The sequence below is a fragment of the Chenopodium quinoa genome, unplaced genomic scaffold (genome assembly GCF_001683475.1).
Source record: "Chenopodium quinoa cultivar QQ74 unplaced genomic scaffold, ASM168347v1, whole genome shotgun sequence".
Lineage (NCBI taxonomy): Eukaryota > Viridiplantae > Streptophyta > Magnoliopsida > Caryophyllales > Amaranthaceae > Chenopodium > Chenopodium quinoa.
The window spans coordinates 7,015,003-7,038,344 of record NW_018743292.1 but is presented as its reverse complement, the minus strand read 5'-3'; the positions used below and the strand labels follow the sequence as shown (position 1 = coordinate 7,038,344).

General features: G+C 34.5%; 2 protein-coding genes across 2 annotated transcripts; both read right to left on the bottom strand.

Annotated features, from left to right (window-relative positions):
* Positions 1-338: 338 nt before the first annotated feature.
* On the bottom strand, positions 339-6,437 carry LOC110736732. Its single transcript, XM_021917027.1, has 2 exons — positions 6,126-6,437; positions 339-729 (listed from the first exon to the last, which is right to left on the bottom strand). The coding sequence occupies exons 1-2, from the start codon at positions 6,275-6,277 to the stop codon at positions 669-671; spliced, it is 213 nt and encodes a 70-aa protein (XP_021772719.1). The 5' UTR covers positions 6,278-6,437; the 3' UTR covers positions 339-668.
* Positions 6,438-11,570: 5,133 nt separating this feature from the next.
* LOC110736038 (GDSL esterase/lipase LTL1-like) lies at positions 11,571-14,621 on the bottom strand. Its single transcript, XM_021916195.1, has 5 exons — positions 14,176-14,621; positions 13,954-14,081; positions 13,054-13,296; positions 12,205-12,457; positions 11,571-12,074 (listed from the first exon to the last, which is right to left on the bottom strand). The coding sequence occupies exons 1-5, from the start codon at positions 14,417-14,419 to the stop codon at positions 11,842-11,844; spliced, it is 1,101 nt and encodes a 366-aa protein (XP_021771887.1). The 5' UTR covers positions 14,420-14,621; the 3' UTR covers positions 11,571-11,841.
* Between the last annotated feature and the right edge of the window lie 8,721 nt (positions 14,622-23,342).

The window sequence follows — 23,342 nt, the reverse complement described above, 5'->3', positions numbered from 1 at the left end:
CTTCCTTTCCCTTCCCTCCCTTTCTTTTCCTTCCCTTAACATTACCCAAACAAACTGTTAGTTGCACGTGCTTATTTACGGTAATTTTTTGATCATTTGAGATATTGTAAATTCAAATGAGCAAAACACATTTTATTTTCATACCATCACTATTGTACGATAAAGTAACACCATTTACTACTGAATTTTGATGGTTTGAAATCAATAATCAATCAATACATAGCACCATGAACCTTGTATTTCTTTGTTATTATTTACTCGTATTTCTTAATATGTTATGAGTTTACCAAACTTTATTAAACTGCTAGTCAAAATTGTATTTATAAGATATCATAAGCATTTATAAGATATCAAATTTATTAAGATCACAAAATGATTCAAGCGATCACACAATGCAACTATTATCTCCATCTACAAAAAATGTTTTACAAAACCATATCCATCACACAAGAACAAGACTGCATAATGAGAATTATGTAAGCCACATTACTCTTCTCCATCACGTCGACTGCAAGCTGAACCTAAGAACCTCGTAAGAATTAGCTTGTTCATGGGAGCTAAAGCACAAAATTATCTCTTCCATGTACATATGACAAAATCTACTGTTTATCTCTCTTCATAATATTTCTGTTGACCCGTGCGTAGCCTGAACTATTCGCCAAAAACGACTACTTGTCTTTTTTATGAATATCTTTATCCAGCTCTTTGGGTTTTGCCTTCTCAGCAGACCTGAAAGAGGCAAATTAGTAAAACTCATTAAACTGAAATGCTCAAAAACACAAGCTTCTGTATTGGTGATTTGGTGATTAAGTAACTGAAAAAAATGACAGTACTTCCATATGAATGCATTTGGGCAAAGATACTCTCTTGTTAACATATCTTACAAGTACATCATAGAAATATTGGTTTTTTTAACCCCTTTACAAGCCTCCACCCATTACAAGCAACAATATAATTGAATTTTCTCCACATATCTGAATTCATCTTGTGTGCCTACAATCTAAAGTCCACATAAAAAACGTAAAAATCTCATACTACAGCTAGTGACTAAGGTAGATTAATCATAAGTGAAGAGGAGAATAAAGAGTGATAGTTAGGGCAAATTCCTCACTTTTATCACACAACCATATGAAGTTGACTAGAGAAGAGGGGTAGATCGTACATGTTATACAATTTTCATTCCCATATCCCGAAATATGCTTTTTTAATGGCCAAGTCTAGCTCGATATCTTTGAATTGGTGCCCCTGCCATTTGAAAAAAATGGAACGAAATTGAATTAAGCTTGATAATTTACGAGGTCTATCTCCACTCCCAGTCTCCCACACCTAATTACCTCTATTAAATATTTTGTATAAGAAATCTCATTCACCAGTACGGATGTCAGTGGGACGGGTCAAGTAGGAGACCCGCCCCATCCTCACCCCAGTAGGGCGGGGATGGGTCTCGGTTTGGCGTGTGGTGGGGCAAGGTGGATTTTAGGCTGTACCCGCCCCATCCCCACCTCATCCCCACCCCATATCCACATCTATATATTAAAAAATTATATACTTTTATACTATTTTATAAGAAAATTATGTAAAATAAAATAGTAAATATAATACTTTGTAATACATTTATATTATAAACAAAAAAGTGAGTAATATTAACAATGATTTTTTTTTTTATTTATTTTTTTTATTGTAACCTATATTAATTATGTAGGATTGTGTATTAGGAAGGCAGGGTTAGGCGGGTTTTGGGTGGGGATTAGGTGGGGGTGGATATCCAAGTGGGGGGTGAGGCGGGGATGATTTTGGAATTGTACGCGCCAGGCGGGGATGGGAAGAAAATTTTAGGTGGGGATGGGGATGGAAAGGCCAACAATCCGCCCCGCCCCGCCCCATTGACATCCCTATTCACCACCATATGTGAGCAAAGCAATAACAATCTTAACAAGAGTCAATGACATGATTGGACTATGTTAAATGCCAAGTACAACCATAAAAGCACACATGAAGCTTTCCCAATATCATTTCACAGAAAAGCAATAATCCAGCATAGAAGTCTGCCAATCTGAAAGAAATAGTACATAAATCAAAGATCAATATAGATCCACTCAATTCTATATGATAGCCAAATAATTAAATCATAAACCCCACACCGAATGAGCCCAATGGATGACAGAGGATTGGTTAATTCAGCACTTTTTTGTGATGCCTAGTGATAGGTCAATAGAGGATGAGAAAAGGTTAGTAACTCTTGAGTAAATTTTGAAATATGTACACAAACGACAACAAAGCTCATTTCTATATTTGGTGATTTTAGATAATTACAGTTTGTGTTTTTCACAAAGGATGGCCAAACTGCAGAAGTACATTGGTTGTGTAGTGGTTTCAACGATGGTAACCAACGTAGTAGTAAAACAGCTTGAAAATTTTTGTCTCAGATTTTGTCTTTATCTTGTATATTTTTTTTTTGTCTAATTTAGACAAAAAATTTATTGTCTGATTTTTTTAATTTTTTTCTGGAAGATTAATTAAATTACAAAAAATTTTAAAAAAATGTTGTAATTTAAAATTAAATTTAGATTTGTTATAATTTAGAAAATTATCTGGAAGAAAAAAAAAATTTAATTATCTTGAAGGAAAAATTGGAAGATTAAAACTAAAAAAAATTAATTATTTTCTAGAAGACAAAATTATTTTAATTAATTTTTTTTTAATTAGACAAAAATCTTTTAATTTTCTTGTCTAAATTACCTCCAGAAGCAACCATTTAGAAGATGCCAACAAGTTCTTAATTTCTTGTCCTTGTCTAAATCTAAGGTAAATTTCATACACTTTATAAAAAAGGAAAATTTAACAACAACGAACCAATTTTTGCTCCATTTTCCCAAAATGGACCAACCTTTAAATCTTCCCAAAATAAACACAAGTTTGTATTTTTTTTTCTCCTATATTAAACCAAAATGACTTGTGACCTAAACAAGCGGTCACTTTTTATTTTCCTTTAATTACCTTTTTTAAATTAACAAAAAAATTTAAAAAAATTAAAAAAAAAACAAAAAAAAAAAAAAAAACTCAGACCCCCACCCACTACCAGCCCCTCCTCCCCCCTTCCCCCCATCATGAAACCACTAAAACTTCTCCCATATCTCCTCTTTCTCCAACTCCTTCTTCTTCTTCCCTCCCAATCTCTCTCCTCTCAGCCACCTCCAACCATCATTGAAAGCGAAATCTCCAGCGCGCCAGTCTCCCATTTCCTCTGTAAATACTCGCCGGAACCCTCCTCAATCGCCGCCATACATGTCTTCGAGAAAAACTCCGTTGTCGGAGATCATATAGCTACTATCACCAATCACCATTGCTAACAATACTACTCCGTTGTCAGAGGTCGTTTCATGTGGTTTAATTCGTTTAAACTTTTGTAGCGTTTCCAGTTGCGGGAAAGGGGGGAGGGGCGGTGTCGGGGGCAGCGGGAATGGGGGGAGGGGCGGTGTCGGGGGCAGCGGGAATGGGGAAAGAGGAAGGCTGCGCTGCCGTGAGTGGGAGAGAAGGAGGGGTGGTGGTTTCCGGTGCCGGAAAATCGGGTTGGGCGCTGGCAGGGGAGGAGGGGCTGGCAGTGGTGGAGAAAGGGTGGTTTTTTTTTTATTATTATCAAAATTTTAAAAATGAAATAAATAATTTATTTAAATTATCAATTTTTTTTAACAAAATTAACCAATGAGGAGACGACACGTGGATTGCAACCTGGTATAACAGGTCAACTTACCTGCTTGGTTTAATATGGGAGAAAAAATACAAATATGTGTTTATTTTGGGAAGATTTAAAGGTTTGGTTCATTTTGGGAAAATGGAGCAAAGTTTGGTTTGTTGTTGTTAATTTTTCCAATTAAAAACAAGGGAGAATATAATCAGGTAAACACATACCAAGAATGGTATAAGAGCACAAATCACATTCACAAAATCATAAACTTAAGTAACAAAATCCAACAACTGTAAATTTACAAGTAGTGGTTCTTGTGTGAATAAATAAGGGCAATTTGACTTAATTTGCTCTTCTACTTCTTAGCCTATTTATAGTAATCCATGACTCCCTTGAATTTGTCAAGCTAAGTGTGCTACGATTGTAGGCTAAGTAGGAGAAAGACTGTTCACAAGTGTTTTCAAAGTATTCTTTGATTACTTGAAGAGAGAATACAACTTGAAGGTGTTGGCTCATATGTACAAGGTTTCTGTAGGAGTCTATTTATAGTGCTCCATCCTACTTACAAGGTTTCTCTAGATTCTTCCTAACCTCCTCAAATGGAAGGTTCTAGACTGCCATCTAGAGTATTCCCACCTCCAAAGGATCTACATACAAGGAGGTTCTACACACATATATGCTAGAATGTACAAGAGAAGCCTAGGACATTCTAGAACATTACACTACTTATGTACATACATAGAAGAACCTAGAAACCTTCTACTATGTACAAGATCTTCTTTGAACCTCCAAGAGATGTTTGGAACCTTCTATAACTCTCCCGCGTTTTCCGAACTTCTTGCTGCCCAAACCCATATTTCGGGACCTCATCTAGGAAAATCAACACTTCCATGATGATCCTTGACCCAAAATATGGTGGACCCCTGAAATTGAGTACATTTAGAGCCCATTTCCCCCTCCAAAAAAAAAGGCTCATTATTGTGATACTGTCAAATGGGTGTTCATTAGAAATACAAGGCCATAACAAAATAAAGCTCTATAACAGAAAGTGTGCTGCTAGGCACCAAGGGCAAGCCCCCTAGACACGATTATGCCGTATTGCCTAGTGACCCATTCGACGCCCATCCTTGGTGTGAAAGATGACCCGTGACAATAAACCAACAATCTATACTACCACATGAGATAAAGACCCGACTAAACCCGATTCATTTCATTGGTTAGAATATTTCAACTTAGTCAAATCTCATTAACTCAAACACAAGATCTCATCCTCTTTTAGCCTCCTCAACAATAGTGCACAAAACTGGTAAGATTTCTCAATACCTATTCTCTAATTTTTGACTCAACATTAATACTCAATAGGATTCTACACTTATAAAAGAGCACCAATTTGATAGTCTCCTTCACAGTGGTTTCATTTCCCAATTTTTACACAAAGCACACCTTAGATGACTATTTTAAACTCCTCAACAAAGGTTTGCTTGATAAAATTTCCCCTGACTTCTTCAACAATAGCCTATGACCTATATATAAAAATAATTCTTCATTAATTGATTATAATTCTCAGTTCCACAAGGCTTGGTTTTCACATACTGTCACAATTAGCTCAACATCGGAACATTCACCGCAGTATTCACAACAACCTCATAAGTAATAAACTCTTGAGCCAACCATTTATACTACCACATGGTATAAAGACCCCACTCAAATTGATCATTTCATTTGTTCAGTGGCTTAATAAAATCTAAAGTAGCAGACCTCGATAAATCCTTGAACTTATAACAGAGTACAGGAGTAGCATATTTCAACATAGTCAATTTTCTTTACCTCATATACAGAAACTCACCCCTTTTAAACTCCTCAACTGCACAAAATTGCCTCAAACTTCCTAATTTCTATTCTGTATTCTCTACTATTGAGATCTTCCTTTAGCCTCACTGAGTTACATGACTGCCTGTGTTACTTGGACTTGGGAACTCAAATCAGACATGCGTACATGTCCAAGAGTCTAACTCAACTTCTCCATGAAAATTTCCATAATAATTGTCCTATATGAAGGGTCGAAGTTTCCATACCCACGTCAAAATGTCGAGGATCTACTCACACTTATACTTCAGGTAATCGAAGAATCCGAATAACATAACCCACTATATGTACAATATAATTTAACATCTGGGTTTTGCTAAATATCATCAAAAATCATGATTGACCCACAAACAACTTCGTCTTGTACCCTCATGATCAAAACAATGACCCAAATTCACAATCAACCCTTGAAACCCAAAACCTAAATTTCATCGAACAGCAGTCACAAACAAGCAATAAAACCCATCAAACAATAAAATCATAAAATGACAAAAATTTATTCAACAAATATTGCAAAAATAACAAACACCCATAATCTAAAAAATTAAAGAGAGAGAATAAAAAAGTAATATACTTGGAAGCAGCAGATGATTCTTCTTCAAGCCAATTACGAATGTGACGAACATTGCGACGGAAAACAGCAGCAGATTGTCTAACGTCGCTTTTGGCAAGAAGAATAACAGCACCAACTGCTGCTACTGTCACTACAAAATTCGTCAATCCCATCTTCTTCTACCTCCGTTCTCTCTCCTCTAAAGATTGATTTTTTTTATTAATATTTTTGTGCGATTTCTAGTAGTGAAGAATCACAAGAAGGTAGCTCTCTCCTCTCTGTATGTTGAGGTCTTTCATTCTTCTCCAAGAAAGGGATTTTGATTTTTTTTTTTGGGTTGGGGGGGGGGGGGGGGGGGGGGGGGGGGGGGGGGGGGGGGGGAGGGACCAAATGGCTGAATTGGGCTTGCATTTTTTTGGGTTTTTCAGTTTTTGCCTATATCATCAACCCAAAGTAAAATTTTTCAATTACAAATTTTTACCTACACCTATGTGTAGTTAGCTCTGTTTGCATCTCATTTTTATCATACGTACTATATTCAAATTAGTATTTTCCATTACCCCATATCTATCATACGTGCTATATTCAAGTTAGTATTTTCCATTTTTATTTTTAGACAGTTTTTCTTATTGATTTGTCTTATTAATTAGATAAATTAATAGGCTTAGTTTGAAAAAAAAAAATATCTTTCAATGTAGAATAAAATTAATTCAATTACAATTATAATATCATTTTAAATTAATACATACTCATTGTTTCTTAAGCATAAAAAGAAACTCTTTTAACTTTTCAAATGTACAAATGCTTAATTTTATTAACAATAAAAATAAAAAGTGCAAATCTTAATAAACTTCAAAAATTTACATATCATATATATGTGCTTACAAAATGATCATTGTCTTTTAATTTAATTAATACATTTGGTATAAATAAAGAGTACATAGGATCATCGTCCTTGTCATACGGTCGTACCCCTTCGACTTTTATGATGTTTGTTCGTTTTCCTTTATACGTATCTTTTCTCAATATATACATAATCGTCTTCAACTTTATTTCATTGTCCTGTGTAATAAGAGATCAAAATATTTTAAAGAAAAATGTTAGTAACAATCAAAAGACACTATAAACAAAACAGGATAATTAAATAAACATTTACGAAACTAATTTGAACACATTGCCATAAATGAACATAGTTCAATATGAGAATGAACAAGTAGTAAATTATATATGAACATCTTTCAATATAAAAATGAACACATAACAAAAGTCAAATGAACATTTTCAATACAAGAATAAACAAATATAAAAATTCAATTGAGCATTTTTTTATATAATAACAAACAAGTATTAAAAATTGAAATAAATATCTTTTAATATGAGAATTAGCCTGTATAAACTAAATGAATATGTTTAGATATTTAGATTGCAAATGAACATATTTTATTGTGAGAATGACCATGTAATGCAAAGAGAATGAACATGTATCACATTTAAATGAGCATTAGTTAATTTTTTTTTTCTTAGATTTTTATTAACTAATTGTTACATATGCTTCATTATCATTATTAAATACGAACATCTAATTATCTTAAATTGAACATTGAATATAAACGGTTTTTTATTTATTTGTGCACTTATGTACACTAACATGTGTGAATTAGTCTTAAATAAATTTAATATATAGGGCATTGCATATAATTTACAAATGAGCATTATATAAATATATAAATATACATATATCCAAGCTAGGATGAAGAATTTATGTATTAATATTTGAATAAACATTATCAATAAAAAAAAAATTACATGTATGTAGTATTAATATCCAAGTGAAACTCATGAGCATTCCTAAATATGAGAATGAAATGAACGTGTATTAAAATCCAAGTGAATATTTTTCAATATGAGAATGTACTTATATAACAATCCAAACGAACATTTATCAAAGTTTAAATTGTCATCAATTAGTATGTGAATGAACATATATATAGATCAAAATGAGCATTTCTCAATATGAGAATGGATAAACATGAAAAAAAAATAAAAAAAAATCCATTATTAGTCAAAATAATCATAAAAACTAGAACAAATTGTACACAATTTTCAAAAGTTTAGCCAACAATTTATTAATAGCATAAAATCACGTCATGAATTAATTTAACACAAAATTTGAACAAAAATCAAACATTAACATAATTCAACTATAATTATAAAAATTACTTACTTCCACAAAAAAAGTATAAGTAGTCGCAAACTTTTACTCAAAGTCTTTAATACTAGAGAGAATATTTGATAAAGATGACAATAATATGAACATTTATCAGAATTCTAATGCTCGACGATTGATATGTGAATGACCATTTACTAATACGCTAATGAACATCTATCAAAACGAAAGTGAACATTTTTCAAAAATTATTTTTTCACAGTAAACTAAATTTACATCTCAAAAATCTGATGAAATAGATCAAACAATCCAGAAAGTTAGCCCTCTATTTCCAATTTTTTATGTCTAATAATTTTATAATATAACAACACATTATAAACTAATTCAACACAAGAGTACATCAAACATTGATATAATTCAACCAATATATTAAGTTTTCTTTCTAAGATTTGACAATTAATTTGGGGAAAAATTAGAGTAATCAAATCATCATTTAAAAATTATATCAAATTGTTGAAATGAATAAAAGAGAGAGAAGTTAATACCTTATCAATGAATTTGCGTCAACAATGAAGCTCCGGTAAGAGGTGACGTGAATAGATGATGATTAAACTTTTATGATGGAAAATATGAAGGTTTTTAGATAGAGAAAATTGAATATGAAGGTTTTTGGAGAGAAAATGGAGATAGTGAAATTTTTTGAAGGTGATAAAATGAAGGATGAATGTTTTTGGAGAGAAAACCATAGAATCAAGCTATAACAATGGTGATATATACAAGTATATAATCTGTTTTTTTTTTTTTTTGGAGACTTTATTTAGAAGAGAGGTAAATGGGTGGGGGTGGGGGTGGGGGTGGGGTGGGGGGTGAGGGCGTAGGTATATTTACCTACAATAGAGTGTAAGCATTAGTAACTCTATACCCCTCAAAAGAAGGAAAAAAAAAAAGAGTAAAATCTTGCTTTCAAAAAATTTGTCAATCTGTTTAATTTTTTTTTTAAAAAATGCAAATTCTTTGGGATCGGATTAAATCACTTAACAAGTAATTTTATTATCATCATGATGGACAAAATACAAAAAATATGTAGAGTGGTAAAATTGTAACTGAATCAACAAAAATATTCACTCAATATGACATTTTTTTGTTTGTTAAAATGGTTCGAGAACTAGATTTAAGTTGCTCAAAGTAAGCTAAAAAATCAACAAATTTAAAAGGCTATATTTGCCTACTTGGTGAAAAATTGTTAGCTCATATACATAATTTCTTATTGATATGCATCTTTTATTTATCAAAGTGACAAACTTTTATTTTCTCATAATCATATGTCCATGAATACCATCAAGTAGTAAAAAGAAATTAGAACAATAGATTGATAATCTACAACAACAACAACAACAAACAAAAAAAAAAGTGCATTAAAAGTTACCGTTCATTAGGGCAAGGTCGTAAAAGATGGATGATGGGATTTATATTGTCAAATAGGTGTTTAATAAAACGAAAAGCAACAAATAAAAGTTGCAATGTTAGTAGGAAAAACGGGTGTAATTGTGTTTGATCAAACAAGTCAATGAAAAAATAAGAACGAAAAAAGCAATAAAGAAGATAAACAAAAAACACAAGGATTTACGTGGTTTGTTCAATTTGACCTACATCCACGGGTGGGGGATTCGAGAGCTTCTTCACTATAATGGAGAAAGAACGAGAGAATAATACAAGGAGTCCTGAGTCTAATGGCTCAAAAGGTATGATCGAATTGATCAACTAAAGGGTCCTTTTATAACATAAGGAAACCCTAATTAAACCCTAAAATTGTTCCCTAAGTATACTCAAATAGCCGTCATGAAAAAGATATAATTTTAGGAAATTATTCCTAAAATAATTAAGCTAAAACCGGACCAAAAAAACTGAAATTTCGACTAGGCATGGGCGTGCCTCTTTTAGGCACGGACGTGCCTAGTCGCGTACTTCGTCAGCAATATTTCCAGCAGCGTCAGTTCTTCTTTAAATGGCCATAACTTTCTCGTTTCTTATTGGAATTAGACATATGACCTATCGTTGGAAAGATCTTGAAGCAAGCTATCACCTCCAATTTGAATCATCTCAAAATCATTTATAGTTTGAGATATATATGCATTCAAAATCAGCCCTACTAGATTTCGAGTCACAATCAAACAAGGACAGCTCTAATGTCTTTGAAACTTTGTACAAAGATATTCAAAAGGTTTACTTAGATCATTTGTTGAGAGACCAATTAGTTAATTGATATCTAAATTTGACTTTCATCATTGATCAATATGTACTTACTTAGTGCAATATGCATAATTGTCTAAGAACCATGAAGGGCATGAACAAGCATCACTGGTGCATTATCTGTTTTATTTGACTTCTTAGCTTGACAAACCCATTTTCCTTTTGGCATATTCAATAGAAAACAAAGGAACAAATTAGCTGTAATTTCTCCTTAATTAGCATAAAGTAAATGAGTAATTTGACTAGCTAGTATGCAAATTACTTTCTTCTGCATTAGCCTCAAGAGTCTAAAATCCAACACTATTACAGAAGGTTTTAATTAATGATCAATTGAAGAACACTGTTAGGCACCCGGAATAGTGTAGCCCATAAGATTACAAGGTGGTGATTCGATAGACTTTTCGACTATTCAAATAGCTCCGGCAAGTTAGTATAGAATAGGGACCATTCTTTTTCATCTTAATTGGAGTACTACCATAAGAGAAAAAGATGATGGAATTGCTAATAATAATGCATTGCCTAAAACTAGAACACCCCTTAAATGAGGTTTTGCCGATAGTTTAGGACTTTAATTTGATAATTAGCTTTAATTAATTGTGACAATTGTTGATTAGTTTGAATAGTTGGAACCTGGAGTGATATCTGCATGAGCTGCAGTTATGAGCCACCTACTCTACGAGATTGATCCTCATTTCACTTTTCATGCCAATTTTTTCTAGTAAATTGTTTTTTTCAGCTTGATTCATTAATTTATTGTCACGGTCATATAGGTTACACAAATTGCAATTAACTTGTTGATTAATCAATCTATTGTCACGGTCATATAGGTTACACAAATTGCAATTAATTTGTTGATTAATCAATGCAAGTTGATATGTACAGATCTTGTAAGGAAGGCGAATTTATTGGAATCCATAGCTCTATCTACCATTCGTGTTCACGCAACCATGCATGAAGGATTGGTTCACCATTTTTGCTGCATAGTTTGCTAATAAGTTTAATTTTGCCATGCATAATTTATTAACCTTCAATTCTATAAAGAGAACAAATTCAAAAAGGAGTTTGATTTGATTTTCTTGAACATAATAATCCATCTATTACTTATTAGGTTACACCATCTTCAAACAGTTCTAGTCTTCTCCATTTAAAAAACTCCTCTTAGCCCCCCAAACACAACTAGGCCGACATGCAACGTACAAATTACTCATCACTACGATACGATACGATGATACATGACATGCATAACTTAACAAGGACTACCTATTTCTCCCTAGCAAAGTAAATAGATATTACGATACGATACATAAGCTTATCACTTCATCAAACTCTAGAATCCAGCTCCATTATAGTGCTGAGGTTCATGGGGTGCATGTAGTCTGTGTTGCCACTCAAAATCTGCTCAACGATCAACCTATTCGCCTTCTCTGTTGGGTGAAAGGCATCCCAAAACGCGTATGCATCCCTATTTGGACATAAATTTGATACCACTGAGCAAATTCCTAGTCCATTGTATGGTCCTTGTCCACAACATGCCACCTTTGATGTCACAAATCCTACATAAAACCAAAAATGTTACTTGAGAGGCCTTATATTATATATATATCCCCTGAATTTTTATATATACGGCATATATATGTCTTCAAGGATTATTAAAGAAAGCTAGTAAAATCTTTGAGATATTACCATATGATTGAGGGCTTTCAATGAAATCCATATGCATTTTAAATGCATTAGCAGCAACGAACACATTCGAGCCAGCTTTGTTGTTAAGCTTACTGATCATGTCAACAAGTCGAGGATTGAACAAAGCAGCTGCCCTTTGTGGTTCCTCTGCACAATTTCCATTTCTGCCTCTTTGTGCTATCTCTGATGGTACACACCCTAGTGGTCCAGTCCCTGTTACTAGGACTCTTCGAGCTCCCAAATCGTACAATTTCTGCAACATTAATTCCAAGTAATTAAGCATGTAAACCTATGATTCCATTCTGCATCAAAATTTGTATATATGTGTGCTTATATATAGAGGTAATCATCAACCAGTTCGTGCAGGCTAGGCTTGCTAGGTATGGAGAAACCAGGAATAATGAGTCACAAAATAGACGGGCTAGTCCGGTCCATTTTTGTGAAAAAAAAAATGGCTAATAATTAATCTGGCTAATCGAGCTGGCATGGTGAGCTAGTATGTTCATTTTACGTGTGTTGATCATTGTACACTTTTACTTTTAACATGTAACAACTATAGTTCTTTAAAAACATCACATAAAAAGTACTAAATCTTAACATGGATCTAGCAACTACTATCATAATATAGTCATAAATGTAAACAACAAAAAGTTCTACATGGATGCATAAAATGCATTGTGGTAACAAAGTCTGTGACATTAACAAAAAGCATATATTTGGTAATCTTGCTTTAATTTATAGCATTTATGTTTTCATGTGACAGCTTAGTACTGCAATTTGCAGGTAAATGTAACAAATAAAATTGTGTTACACTAGTTTATATAAGATAAAAATAAGATTAGTTTTCACCTCAAGAATCCTGCTATACTCTTGTATGAGATAATCAACATAAGCAGGGAGTGTGAACTGGGTAGATCTGACTGAGAAAGGAACCAAGTAATAGTTGTTAACGAAATCATTGCCACCAAGGGTGATCAGCACCAGAGCTCGGTTTACTAGTTGTTTTGCTCCGGCTTCTCCGATTAAGGCTCTCACTCTTTGTTGGTACTGACGGAAATAATCTAGCTGCCTGTAGATTCTGATTATGTTCAGCTGAAAAAAATGCAGTATCAGTTATTTTTTTCGAGTACTTCAGTAATTGTCTAACAAGAAAATCTATGAGACCTTTTCGTTACATATCACAGCAAGTATTTTTTTTAACTAGTAAACATGCTACATTATGAGCCAGCAAGAAGAACAATGGCATTCAGTAATAGAGTACCAAATTTTTTGTATGAAAGATCTATGCAATTTTCCAAATATAGTATAATCAAACTATTGTACATTCATGGAGACGTGGGAATTAATGAACTACATTTATCATACATTATTGTATAGACTATATAATATAGTACATTCAACTAGCTTAGGTTAGAGAGACTTACAAGTCTGCAAAATGTTCAATAATTGAAGAGCAAAGGCTACATAAGCCATGCAGTAAGCCAATAATAGAAAGTTGTCACATTCGAAATTGGACCATGTAAAGCAAGGCAGTACTTCTAACATGGATGCTTTTTTTTCATCAATTTGTACTTACCACATTGTCAGTGAAAATAACATACATGCTCATACTTACACAAATAAAGCTGTTATTTTGTCATATAATCCTACCATGTAAAACAATCAGTAGTTTCATATAGCGTTAAGACAATACTAACAAAGAAATTGCAAAAACAATATGAATGTGACATAAATTTGGTTGATTCTTACAAACTGAATTCCGGTGTCATTGAGGATTCCTATCCCAGCTGAAGCAAAATTAGCTCCAACTAGTAGCCTCTGCCCCGTTAGCTCGGGACTCAAGTATGGCAATGTAGGTTGTGAACCAAGTCTTTCACCTAATCATAAGAAGTAAAAAAAACACATTAGCCTAACACAAAGACTTAAAGACTTAACAATATAACACGCAACATAAATGTTGTGAAACTTAACTGATGATATCAGGGATGTTAAGTCCATTGGAGAACCTCCCAGTGGCACGGTGTGTAGGGTAGTCGATACCATAGGGAGGTGAATCAGCGCGAGCAGTGGTGGCAAGGAAGTTATTGTTACCACTATCCACGAGTGAGTCACCAAACACGAAGAAAGCCCGAGGACCATTCTGACCAACAACAAAGGAAGACATAAATGAAAGTAATAATGTTAAAAACAGGAAGATAGCTAATGTAGTTTCCATTATAATGTATCTTTAGTATTGACAGAAAATGACCAGCTTTTTAACCCAAACAAGTATAAGATGAATGAACTGAAGTTTATGAATAGGAGTATATAAAGGCCTTAAGAACTAGGAAGTGAGTTTGATGATATTAATTAATTGCAATTTCCCCTCTACTTTCACGGTTGCACCTAAAGATCATAGAAAGTGGACCACCCGAAAATACTGCTGTAATGTTTTTGAGGAAGAGTTGTCAAGAAGTTTGTATTTATAAAGTGTTATAATTGCTGTAAATTAAAGGCTTAAAGCCTTAAAATTTAGGTGTACATGTTAATGAAACATACAATAAAAATTGTTTTTATCTAACCCTAGTTCTACCAATGAAATTAACTTTATTGCATGCACGATCGATGACCTTGATTGTTATTTGCCTTGTTGTAATAATAGATAAAGCTGCTAGCTAGGCTAGCTTAATGTAATGTGTTTTATTTCATGCATGACAACCTTGAATTTTCTTTTCGGTGTAAGAAAGTTGGTCATGGATAAGATTTGATCTTGAATCTTGGACATCGCTCCCTTATTAGACTTTAACCAAGTTGGTTAACGTGTTGAAATTTGAGATTTAAGTACTTATTTTTCTGTAAGTTGTATTGATGATTGTCTCGCACAAATTTTGTTATAAATCACTGCGTGCAAAATGTAAGCATTTGAAAGATTACTTGTGATTAACCAAAAAGGCAAATGATTATTACTACGTACAAGATTTTGTCATAAAAAGAGATATATAGTGGTAATAATCAAGGTATATTAATGTATGTATGTTATGTATCGATCATGCTATGATGCTCATCAAATATCTTGATAGAATGAACATCATTATTCCAAGCTAAATGTAATATAATATGCTCTAGAAAAGGCACAATAAAATGTCAAATTTATAAATTTTTACTTAAGAGAAAACACATACTAGTAATTTCTTTGGTCAATTATTTCAAACAAACATGACTAATTAATTTAATCATGGCCAACTATTCAACTACCTCCAGCAATATAGTATAGGATTATAGGAAGTTAGGTAGGGACCACACTTTGTTTTTACTTTCTTAATTTTTGGATTGCCATAAGAACAAGGATGGCCTGGTGGTGGTAGGCCGGATTGTTAGTAAATCATTGCCTAATTTGGAAAATTTATTGAAAATGTTTTGCTAAAAGAGTAGGACTTTAACTCAAATTTTGGCTTAATAAGTCAAAATAGCTGGAGCTATGAGCTGCAGTTTCTTCTCTTGCAAGGGTTATTGAATTTGGACTTGACCTACTCATGTCCTTCATTATTTCATTTTTGATTTTAAGCCAACTTTGTATTAACATGTGTTGAGTCCCTTAGGTTTTGATTGATAGTTTTGAATGATGACAAACAGCTAAGGGAAACAGGTCCTTGAAAGTGTTCGATACAGTTGGGGGAACCAGCTAACATAGAACACTGTTTCCCCAGACAAGTTATTACTTACATGAGTTTTCTTATTGAACTAACTTGTCTTTATACAGGGAACAGTTATATGATAAAAGTGTTATGTACTGGTAGGGAACCAGTATGTACTGTTTCCATGGTTGCTACGTGGTAAAGCAGTCACATACTCTTTATTGTGCATTAACCATGTTACATGTGCAGTAGTTGAGTTGATTCCAAGACTTGGAGCATAGAAGCCTTTCGAAGATATTTCGAAGAAAGATTGTTTGCTCATAATAGAAGTATTCAAGGAAGATTCAAGTCTTGAAGATTACATGAAGAAAAGACGATTTATGCTTTAATATGTTATCTAGGTTTTCATGTAATATGCTCCGTAGTATGCTTGCATGTTTGGGTTATATAAGTGCTTAAAAGTATATTGAAGTATGATATGAAATCTGGTACAAAGTTGGAACAGGTTTCATAACATGTTTCAATTCAGGGAACCAGGTCGGGGAACCAGGTTCACTGTATTCGAGCTGCCGTTTTGGAAAAAGATTTTACAAAAAGATTTTTTCGAAAAGATTATTTTGAAAATATTTTGTGCAGCTGGAAATAAGATGAAATATTCTTGGTTACCTAAAAACTAGGAGTATTTATCTTAATTGATTCTATCTTTGTGATTAAATCAAATAAGATAAAAACTTTCCTAAAATTACATTATATCTTATTCTCTAAGATTGTGTGATTTAAGGAAACTAGGTTTTAGGAATCTAAGCTTATATAAACTCATCTTATTTCACATATTTCGTGTGCCTCTCCAGAAATCAAAAGAGCAATTATTTGAGAGCATATACTTAAGCACTAATCCCATTCATCAAGTCATATACAAGAGCATTCTAGTACTTAAATATTTTCTCTTAATTAGCTTCGTAGAAGTGAGATCAAAGGGGAGTTCTTGATTCTTGTATTGAGTCTTTAACAAAGGGGTTAAAGGCTGGGTGAGTGTTTGTGAGTTCAAACACATTGGGCTTACGAGTGTAAGTCGAGAGCACACTCGGAGTAGAGTGTGGGGTTTGCTGGTTCCCGGAGTAGGGAACAGCAGAGTGTTCTTTGTCTTTGTTTTTCGGAGTAGATTAATAAAGAACTTAGGATAGGAGGACGTAGGCCTGAGTTGGCTGAACCTCGTTAAATTTGTTGTGTTCTTTATTGCTTTGTTTTATTTCGTTAAATTTGTTGTCTTCTTTATTGCTTATTTATATTCCGCTGCGTACGGGAACCAGCACAACTGGTTCCTCACACATAATCCGAAAAGAAGCAAAATTAGCCAACGATTACTTAACACTCAATTCACCCCCCCCCCTCTTGAGTGCCCATTGAACCTTCAATTGGTATCAGAGCCTAAGCTTCTCGAAAGAGTAACATCTAGAGGAGTTAAGAATGAGTACTCAAGAATTAAGTGCAATCGGTTATGACAACAAGTCACCCAAGTTTAATGGAAATAATTATGCTTGGTGGAAGAACAGGATCCAGAATGTTATCATGGGTATTGATTATGAATGCTGGCTCGTAGTTAAAAATGGTCCTAATATCATTCTCAAGACAGATGTTGAGGGGAACCAGGTTCCCAAGAAAGATAGCGAATTGGTCACTGCTGATTACAAGTTGCTGGAGAAGAATGCTAAGGCAATGTCAATAATACAACAAGCAATAGGTGAGACCGAAACAAATCGTATATCTGGCTGCAGTAGTGCTAAGGAGATATGGGACACCCTTGAACTTGCGTTTGAGGGAACCAGTGAGGTAAAACGGTCTAAAATTGATTTAATCATGTCTAAATATGAATTGTTTGCCATGAATAAAAATGAAAAAATCAATGATTGCTTTCGTAGGTTTATGACTATTGTAAATGATCTTAGATCTCTTGGTAAAAATTTATCTGACGAGGATCTTGTGAGAAAATTATTGCGTAGTTTAACAGATGCATGGACAGCCAAGGTAACAGCAGTATATGAAGCAAAGGATCTGTCTACCTTGTCTCTGGAACAGCTGATTGGTTCCCTTATGACTCATGAGATGCTGATTGACTCTAAGTCTGAGAAGGAACCAGCAAGAGGCATGGCGCTTAAGGGAACAGTAGAAGATGATGAAGATGAAATTAGCATGATTGCAAAAAGATTTGAGAGATCTCTTCGAGATCAAAGAAAGAATTTCAAAGGTAAGCATTTTAAAAACTATAAAAAATCTAACTCTAATTCTTCTTCTACAGGATGTTTCAAGTGTGGAGAAAAAGGACATCTTATTCGAGATTGTCCTAAGTGGAATGACAAACAGTCTAAATCCGGAGATAAACAAGCATACAAGAATGCCATGATAGCTTCCATGTGGGGAGACTCTGACTCAGGGTCAGATGAGGAAGAAGGATCACCCAACTCAGATGTTTGCCTAACTGCCTTTACAAACATCAAGGAAAACAGCACTGGTCCAGGAACCAGAGGGGGAACCAGTACATTCAACAAATGCTTTATGGCAAAGAAGGATGTACTACATGAACGCAAGGTAAGCTTAGAGCAAATTAGAGAAGATATGCATGAATATGATAGAGAAAATATGCTTGCTTGTATTGATTCCTTACTAGATGAATGCTATAAACTAAGTGAAACATACATAACTTGCAAAAGAGAATTAAAAGAAAAACGTGGTGAATGTAATATTGCTATTGCTAGTTGTGATCATCTAGAAGGAGTCTGTTATGAACTAAAAAATCAAGTAGCAGAACTAGAGGTTGAATTGGACAAGTGTAAAGTGGAACTAGAAAAGGAAAGATCGTTTGAACCAATTGATGGTGAAGAGGATCTGACCTCCTGGTTCCCTAGAGACTTATCAACCACTAGTGATACTCTTGATTTTTCAGTAGCTATAAGTAAAGCAAATTCGTGTACTAGAACTTCCTTGTTGAAGGCCTTTGAAACATTGGCTTACAACCTGGAAAACTCTCACAAGGAAATTGCTTCACTTAAAGCTGCACAGTTCACTGTTTCCCCTACAGGTACCAGTGTAGATGTCAGTAATACGATTGATAAGTATGAAAGTAATATTTGTGATTTGCATGCGGAAATCAATCAACTGAAAAAGGACAAGCAACCAGTGACTGTTGACATGTCTATTGACTCTATGGTTTCAAAACTTAATCTACAATTCGAAGCTTTAAAAAGTAACTTTGATTTTCTTAAAGAGAAAAACGAATTGTTAACTAAAACACTTGAAACCAGAGAAAAAGAACTTAATGATAGTCATAGACATGTGGACAAATTATTGAATGCTCAAGAATCCTTAAATTACCTGACTTCATCAAGAGGAAACAGAGGAAAAGTTGGTCTTGGTTATACTAGACAGAGAACCAGGACTAACTGGTCTCCCAGAGAAACCACCTGGATCAAAGAATATCAACGAGGCAAGTATGTCATGACTAAAGAGATGCATGTGTGTTTTCATTGTGGTAAAAATGGACATAAGATACATGAATGTCCAGCTAAGAAAATTAGTGCTAATAAGAACAGCAAGGGTGTAAAATATGTGTGGAGAAGAAAGGATCAACAAGATGTTAATGTTGTTGAAAAGGGACCCAAGTATGTTTGGGTTCCTAAAACTAATGTTTGATTTGCTCTTGCAGGCTAGAGTGAAGGGAGACACCTATTGGTATTTGGACAGTGGTTGCTCAAGACACATGTCCGGGGATAAAGATCAATTCCTTTCACTAGTGGCCTTTGATGGAGGAAGTGTCACCTTTGGGGATAACAACAAGGGAACCATCACTGGTTTAGGTAAGGTTGGTAAGACACTTTCTAACGCAATAGATGATGTTTATTATGTTGAAGGCTTGCAACATAATCTCTTGAGTATTTCTCAATTATGTGACAAAGGTAATATAGTTGAGTTTCAAGCCAACCTATGTCACATAGTTAACTCACAAACAGGAGAACTTGTATGTGAGGGAACCAGGAAGCATGATGTTTACATCACCTTCTTAGATAAAATCCCTCAAGACAAGTCCATCTGTTTGAGAGCTGTTTCTGACAATAATCAATGGATTTGGCATAAGAGGTTTGGACATGCTAGCCTAACACTTCTAAACAAACTTAAAACACGTGACTTAGTTGTAGGCCTTCCTAACATTAAGTATGAAGCTGATAAAGTTTGTTCTGAATGTGTAAGGGGGAAACAGGTCAAAAATTCTTTTAAGTCTAAAACTGTTTTGAGTACCAGCAGACCCTTCGAACTTGTACACATTGATTTGTGTGGTCCCATGAGAGTACAAAGTCGAAGAGGTCATAGATATGTCTGTGTTATGGTTGATGATTATTCCAGGTACACTTGGGTAATGATGTTACACACAAAGGATGAAACGTTTGAAGAATGGGTAACATTGGTGAAACAAGTGGAGAACCAGCTCACCCACAAGCTGGTCTCGGTAAGATCAGACCATGGTACTGAATTTGAAAATGCTAACTTTATTGATTATTGTAGGGAACATGGAGTTAATCACAACTTCTCAGCCCCTAGAACACCTCAACAGAATGGTGTTGTAGAAAGGAAGAATAGAACTCTTGAGGAGATGGCGAGGACGATGCTCATTGAGAGTGGTCTCCCAAAGAGTTTTTGGGGAGAAGCTGTTGACACTGCTTGCTATATATTGAATAGAGGTCTCATTAGACCAAAGTTAAATAAGACTCCCTATGAACTGCTTAAAGGTCGAAAGCCCAACATTACATATTTTCGCATTTTTGGATGTAAATGTTATGTGCATAATAATGGGAAGGACCAGCTTGATAAATTTGATCCTAGAAGTGATGAGGGAATCTTCCTTGGATACTCTTCTCACAGCAAAGCATATAGAGTCTTTAATAAAAGGACTCTTCGTGTTGAGGAGAGTGTCCATGTCATTTTTGATGAATTTAACATGTCTTCTGAGATTGCGCAGGTACAACCTGATGAAGTGATTGGATTGATGGATTTCACGGGGAACAAGTATACTGGTCCCACGGATGAAGTGCAAGCAGATCTAGGCCTACCAAATACTCCACCAGATGATAATGATGAAGTGCCTAGAGAAGAAAATGAAGATAATGAGGACTCTGAAGGGGAACCAAGTCCTGATGGTTCCTCAAATAATAGACAGGTAATGAGTTCAGGGGAAACAGAAGAAGGTACCACTCCTGAACCTGAGGTAAGTAATGATAGAGGAAACAGCATGAATGTGAATCCTCCTGGCTCCTCAGAAGAAGGAGAGATCCATGAACATGCTGGTTCCCAACTTAATGAGAAAGCACAAAACAGTCTTAATTTTAAAAGTTATAGATATCAATCTTCTCATCCCACTGATCAAATAATTAGTGATATAAATAAGGGGATTCAAACGAGAACAAATGTTTTTCAAAACTTTTGTGCTTTCTATTCTTTCCTGTCTAATGTAGAGCCTACTGACTATAAAATGGCATTGACTGATCCTGATTGGGTACTAGCTATGCAAGATGAGTTAAATCAGTTTCAGAGGAACCAGGTTTGGCACCTGGTTCCCCGTCCCAAGGAAAGATCAGTCATTGGCACTAGATGGGTCTTTAGAAACAAGTTAGATGACCTTGGTACTATAGTCAGAAACAAAGCAAGGCTAGTGGTGCAAGGGTACAATCAACAAGAAGGAATTGACTATGATGAGACGTTTGCACCAGTAGCTAGGCTAGAGGCTATTAGGATTTTAATTGCTTATGCTGCTCACATGAATTTTAAGCTGTTTCAGATGGATGTAAAGACTGCCTTCCTCAATGGATATTTAAAGGAAGAAGTATATGTGGAGCAGCCACCTGGTTTTGAAGATGCACTGTTCCCCCAACATGTGTACAAGTTGGACAAAGCATTATATGGGTTGAAACAAGCTCCGAGGGCTTGGTATGAAAGATTGTCCAATTTCTTGATGGCAAATGATTACAAGAGGGGAACAGTAGACAAGACCTTGTTCATAAGAACCAGGGGGAAACACTTGATTGTAGTACAAATTTATGTTGATGATATTTTATTTGGTGCTACTAATCAGGTTTTATGTGATGAATTTGCTAATCTTATGCAGAGTGAATTTGAAATGAGCATGATGGGAGAACTAGGATTCTTCCTAGGACTGCAGATTAAGCAAATGGATGATGGAATAATGATCCATCAACAAAAGTACTTAAAAGAGTTGCTGAAAAAATTCGGCATGGAGAACAGCAAAGCTTATGATACACCTGTTCCCCCATCTACAAAATTAGATGCTGATTTTAAGGGAAAAGATGTTGAAGCTTCTCTTTATAGAGGAATGATAGGTTCTCTACTTTACCTAACAGCTAGTAGACCTGACATTGTGTTTTCTGTTGGTTTGTGTGCTAGGTTTCAAAGCAATCCAAAGGAATCTCACTTGAAGGCTGTTAGAAGGATACTTAGGTATCTTGTAGGAACAGCAAATCTGGGATTGTGGTACCCCAAAGGCAGTACCATTGATCTTATTGGATACACAGATGCAGATTATGCCGGTTTCTTAGTTGATAGAAAGAGCACATCAGGTATGGCACACTTTCTTGGCTCTTGTCTAATTTCATGGGGTTCTAAAAAGCAAAATTCAGTGGCCCTATCCACGGCAGAGTCTGAATATATAGCTGCAGCTTCATGCTGTTCCCAGCTACTGTGGATAAGGAACCAGCTGAAAGATTTTGGTGTTATTTATAAAAGTGTTCCTATTTTCTGTGATAACACTAGTGCAATCAATATTTCAAAGAATCCTGTGCAACACTCCAAGACAAAACACATTGAAATAAGACACCATTTTTTAAGAGACAATGTGGAAAAAGGATTGGTGGAGATGTTGTTTTGTAAAAGTGAAGATCAAATTGCTGATATCTTCACAAAGCCTTTGTGTAGAGAGTCTTTTTGTAGGTTAAGAGTCCTTTTAGGTCTAGTTAGATTTTAGGTATTGGCTTCAATTACTTCCTTCAATGATTGGTTAGAATGGTATTCTCTTGTATAGTGTGTGTACATACTTATGTTGATATCTTTCAAGTGTTGTGTAGATGGTTCAAAATCTCAAAAGGATTGAGAATCATTGTTGTAAGAAACAGGTGAAATCAGGCTGAATTGCCAGAAACAGCGTGACATGGTTCTATACAGGTACCAGCAAAGGAAAACAGCAGACCAGCTCTGATATGTCATCCGATAATATCTTTTATTTTCGGAAGATTACTATAAGATATTTCCTTTTGGAAGGAATTTATCTTATTTCAGTTATTTAATCCCATATAAAAGGCAAACATATCATATGCCTTATTTATAGTTGGTTGAGATAATTATGGTAAAAGATAATTACCAAATTTTTGATTTCAATTTAAAAATATCCTTTACAGTTGCTTTTTATTGGCTCAACTAACTCTTTTCTTTCCTTCTTCTTTCTTTGTGCTTCATTGTTAAAATATA

Excerpts from the sequence above, each read along its gene's own strand:
- LOC110736732 (XM_021917027.1), bottom strand. The coding sequence starts at position 6,277 with ATGGGATTGACGAATTTTGTAGTGACAGTAGCAGCAGTTGGTGCTGTT. Across the intron at positions 730-6,125 it reads GAATCATCTGCTGCTTCCAA|GTCTGCTGAGAAGGCAAAAC; the intron begins GTATATTACTTT and ends TGCCTCTTTCAG.
- LOC110736038 (XM_021916195.1), bottom strand. The coding sequence starts at position 14,419 with ATGGAAACTACATTAGCTATCTTCCTGTTTTTAACATTATTACTTTCA. Across the intron at positions 13,297-13,953 it reads ATGACACCGGAATTCAGTTT|CTGAACATAATCAGAATCTA; the intron begins GTAAGAATCAAC and ends CATTTTTTTCAG. Across the intron at positions 12,458-13,053 it reads AGTATAGCAGGATTCTTGAG|AAATTGTACGATTTGGGAGC; the intron begins GTGAAAACTAAT and ends TTAATGTTGCAG.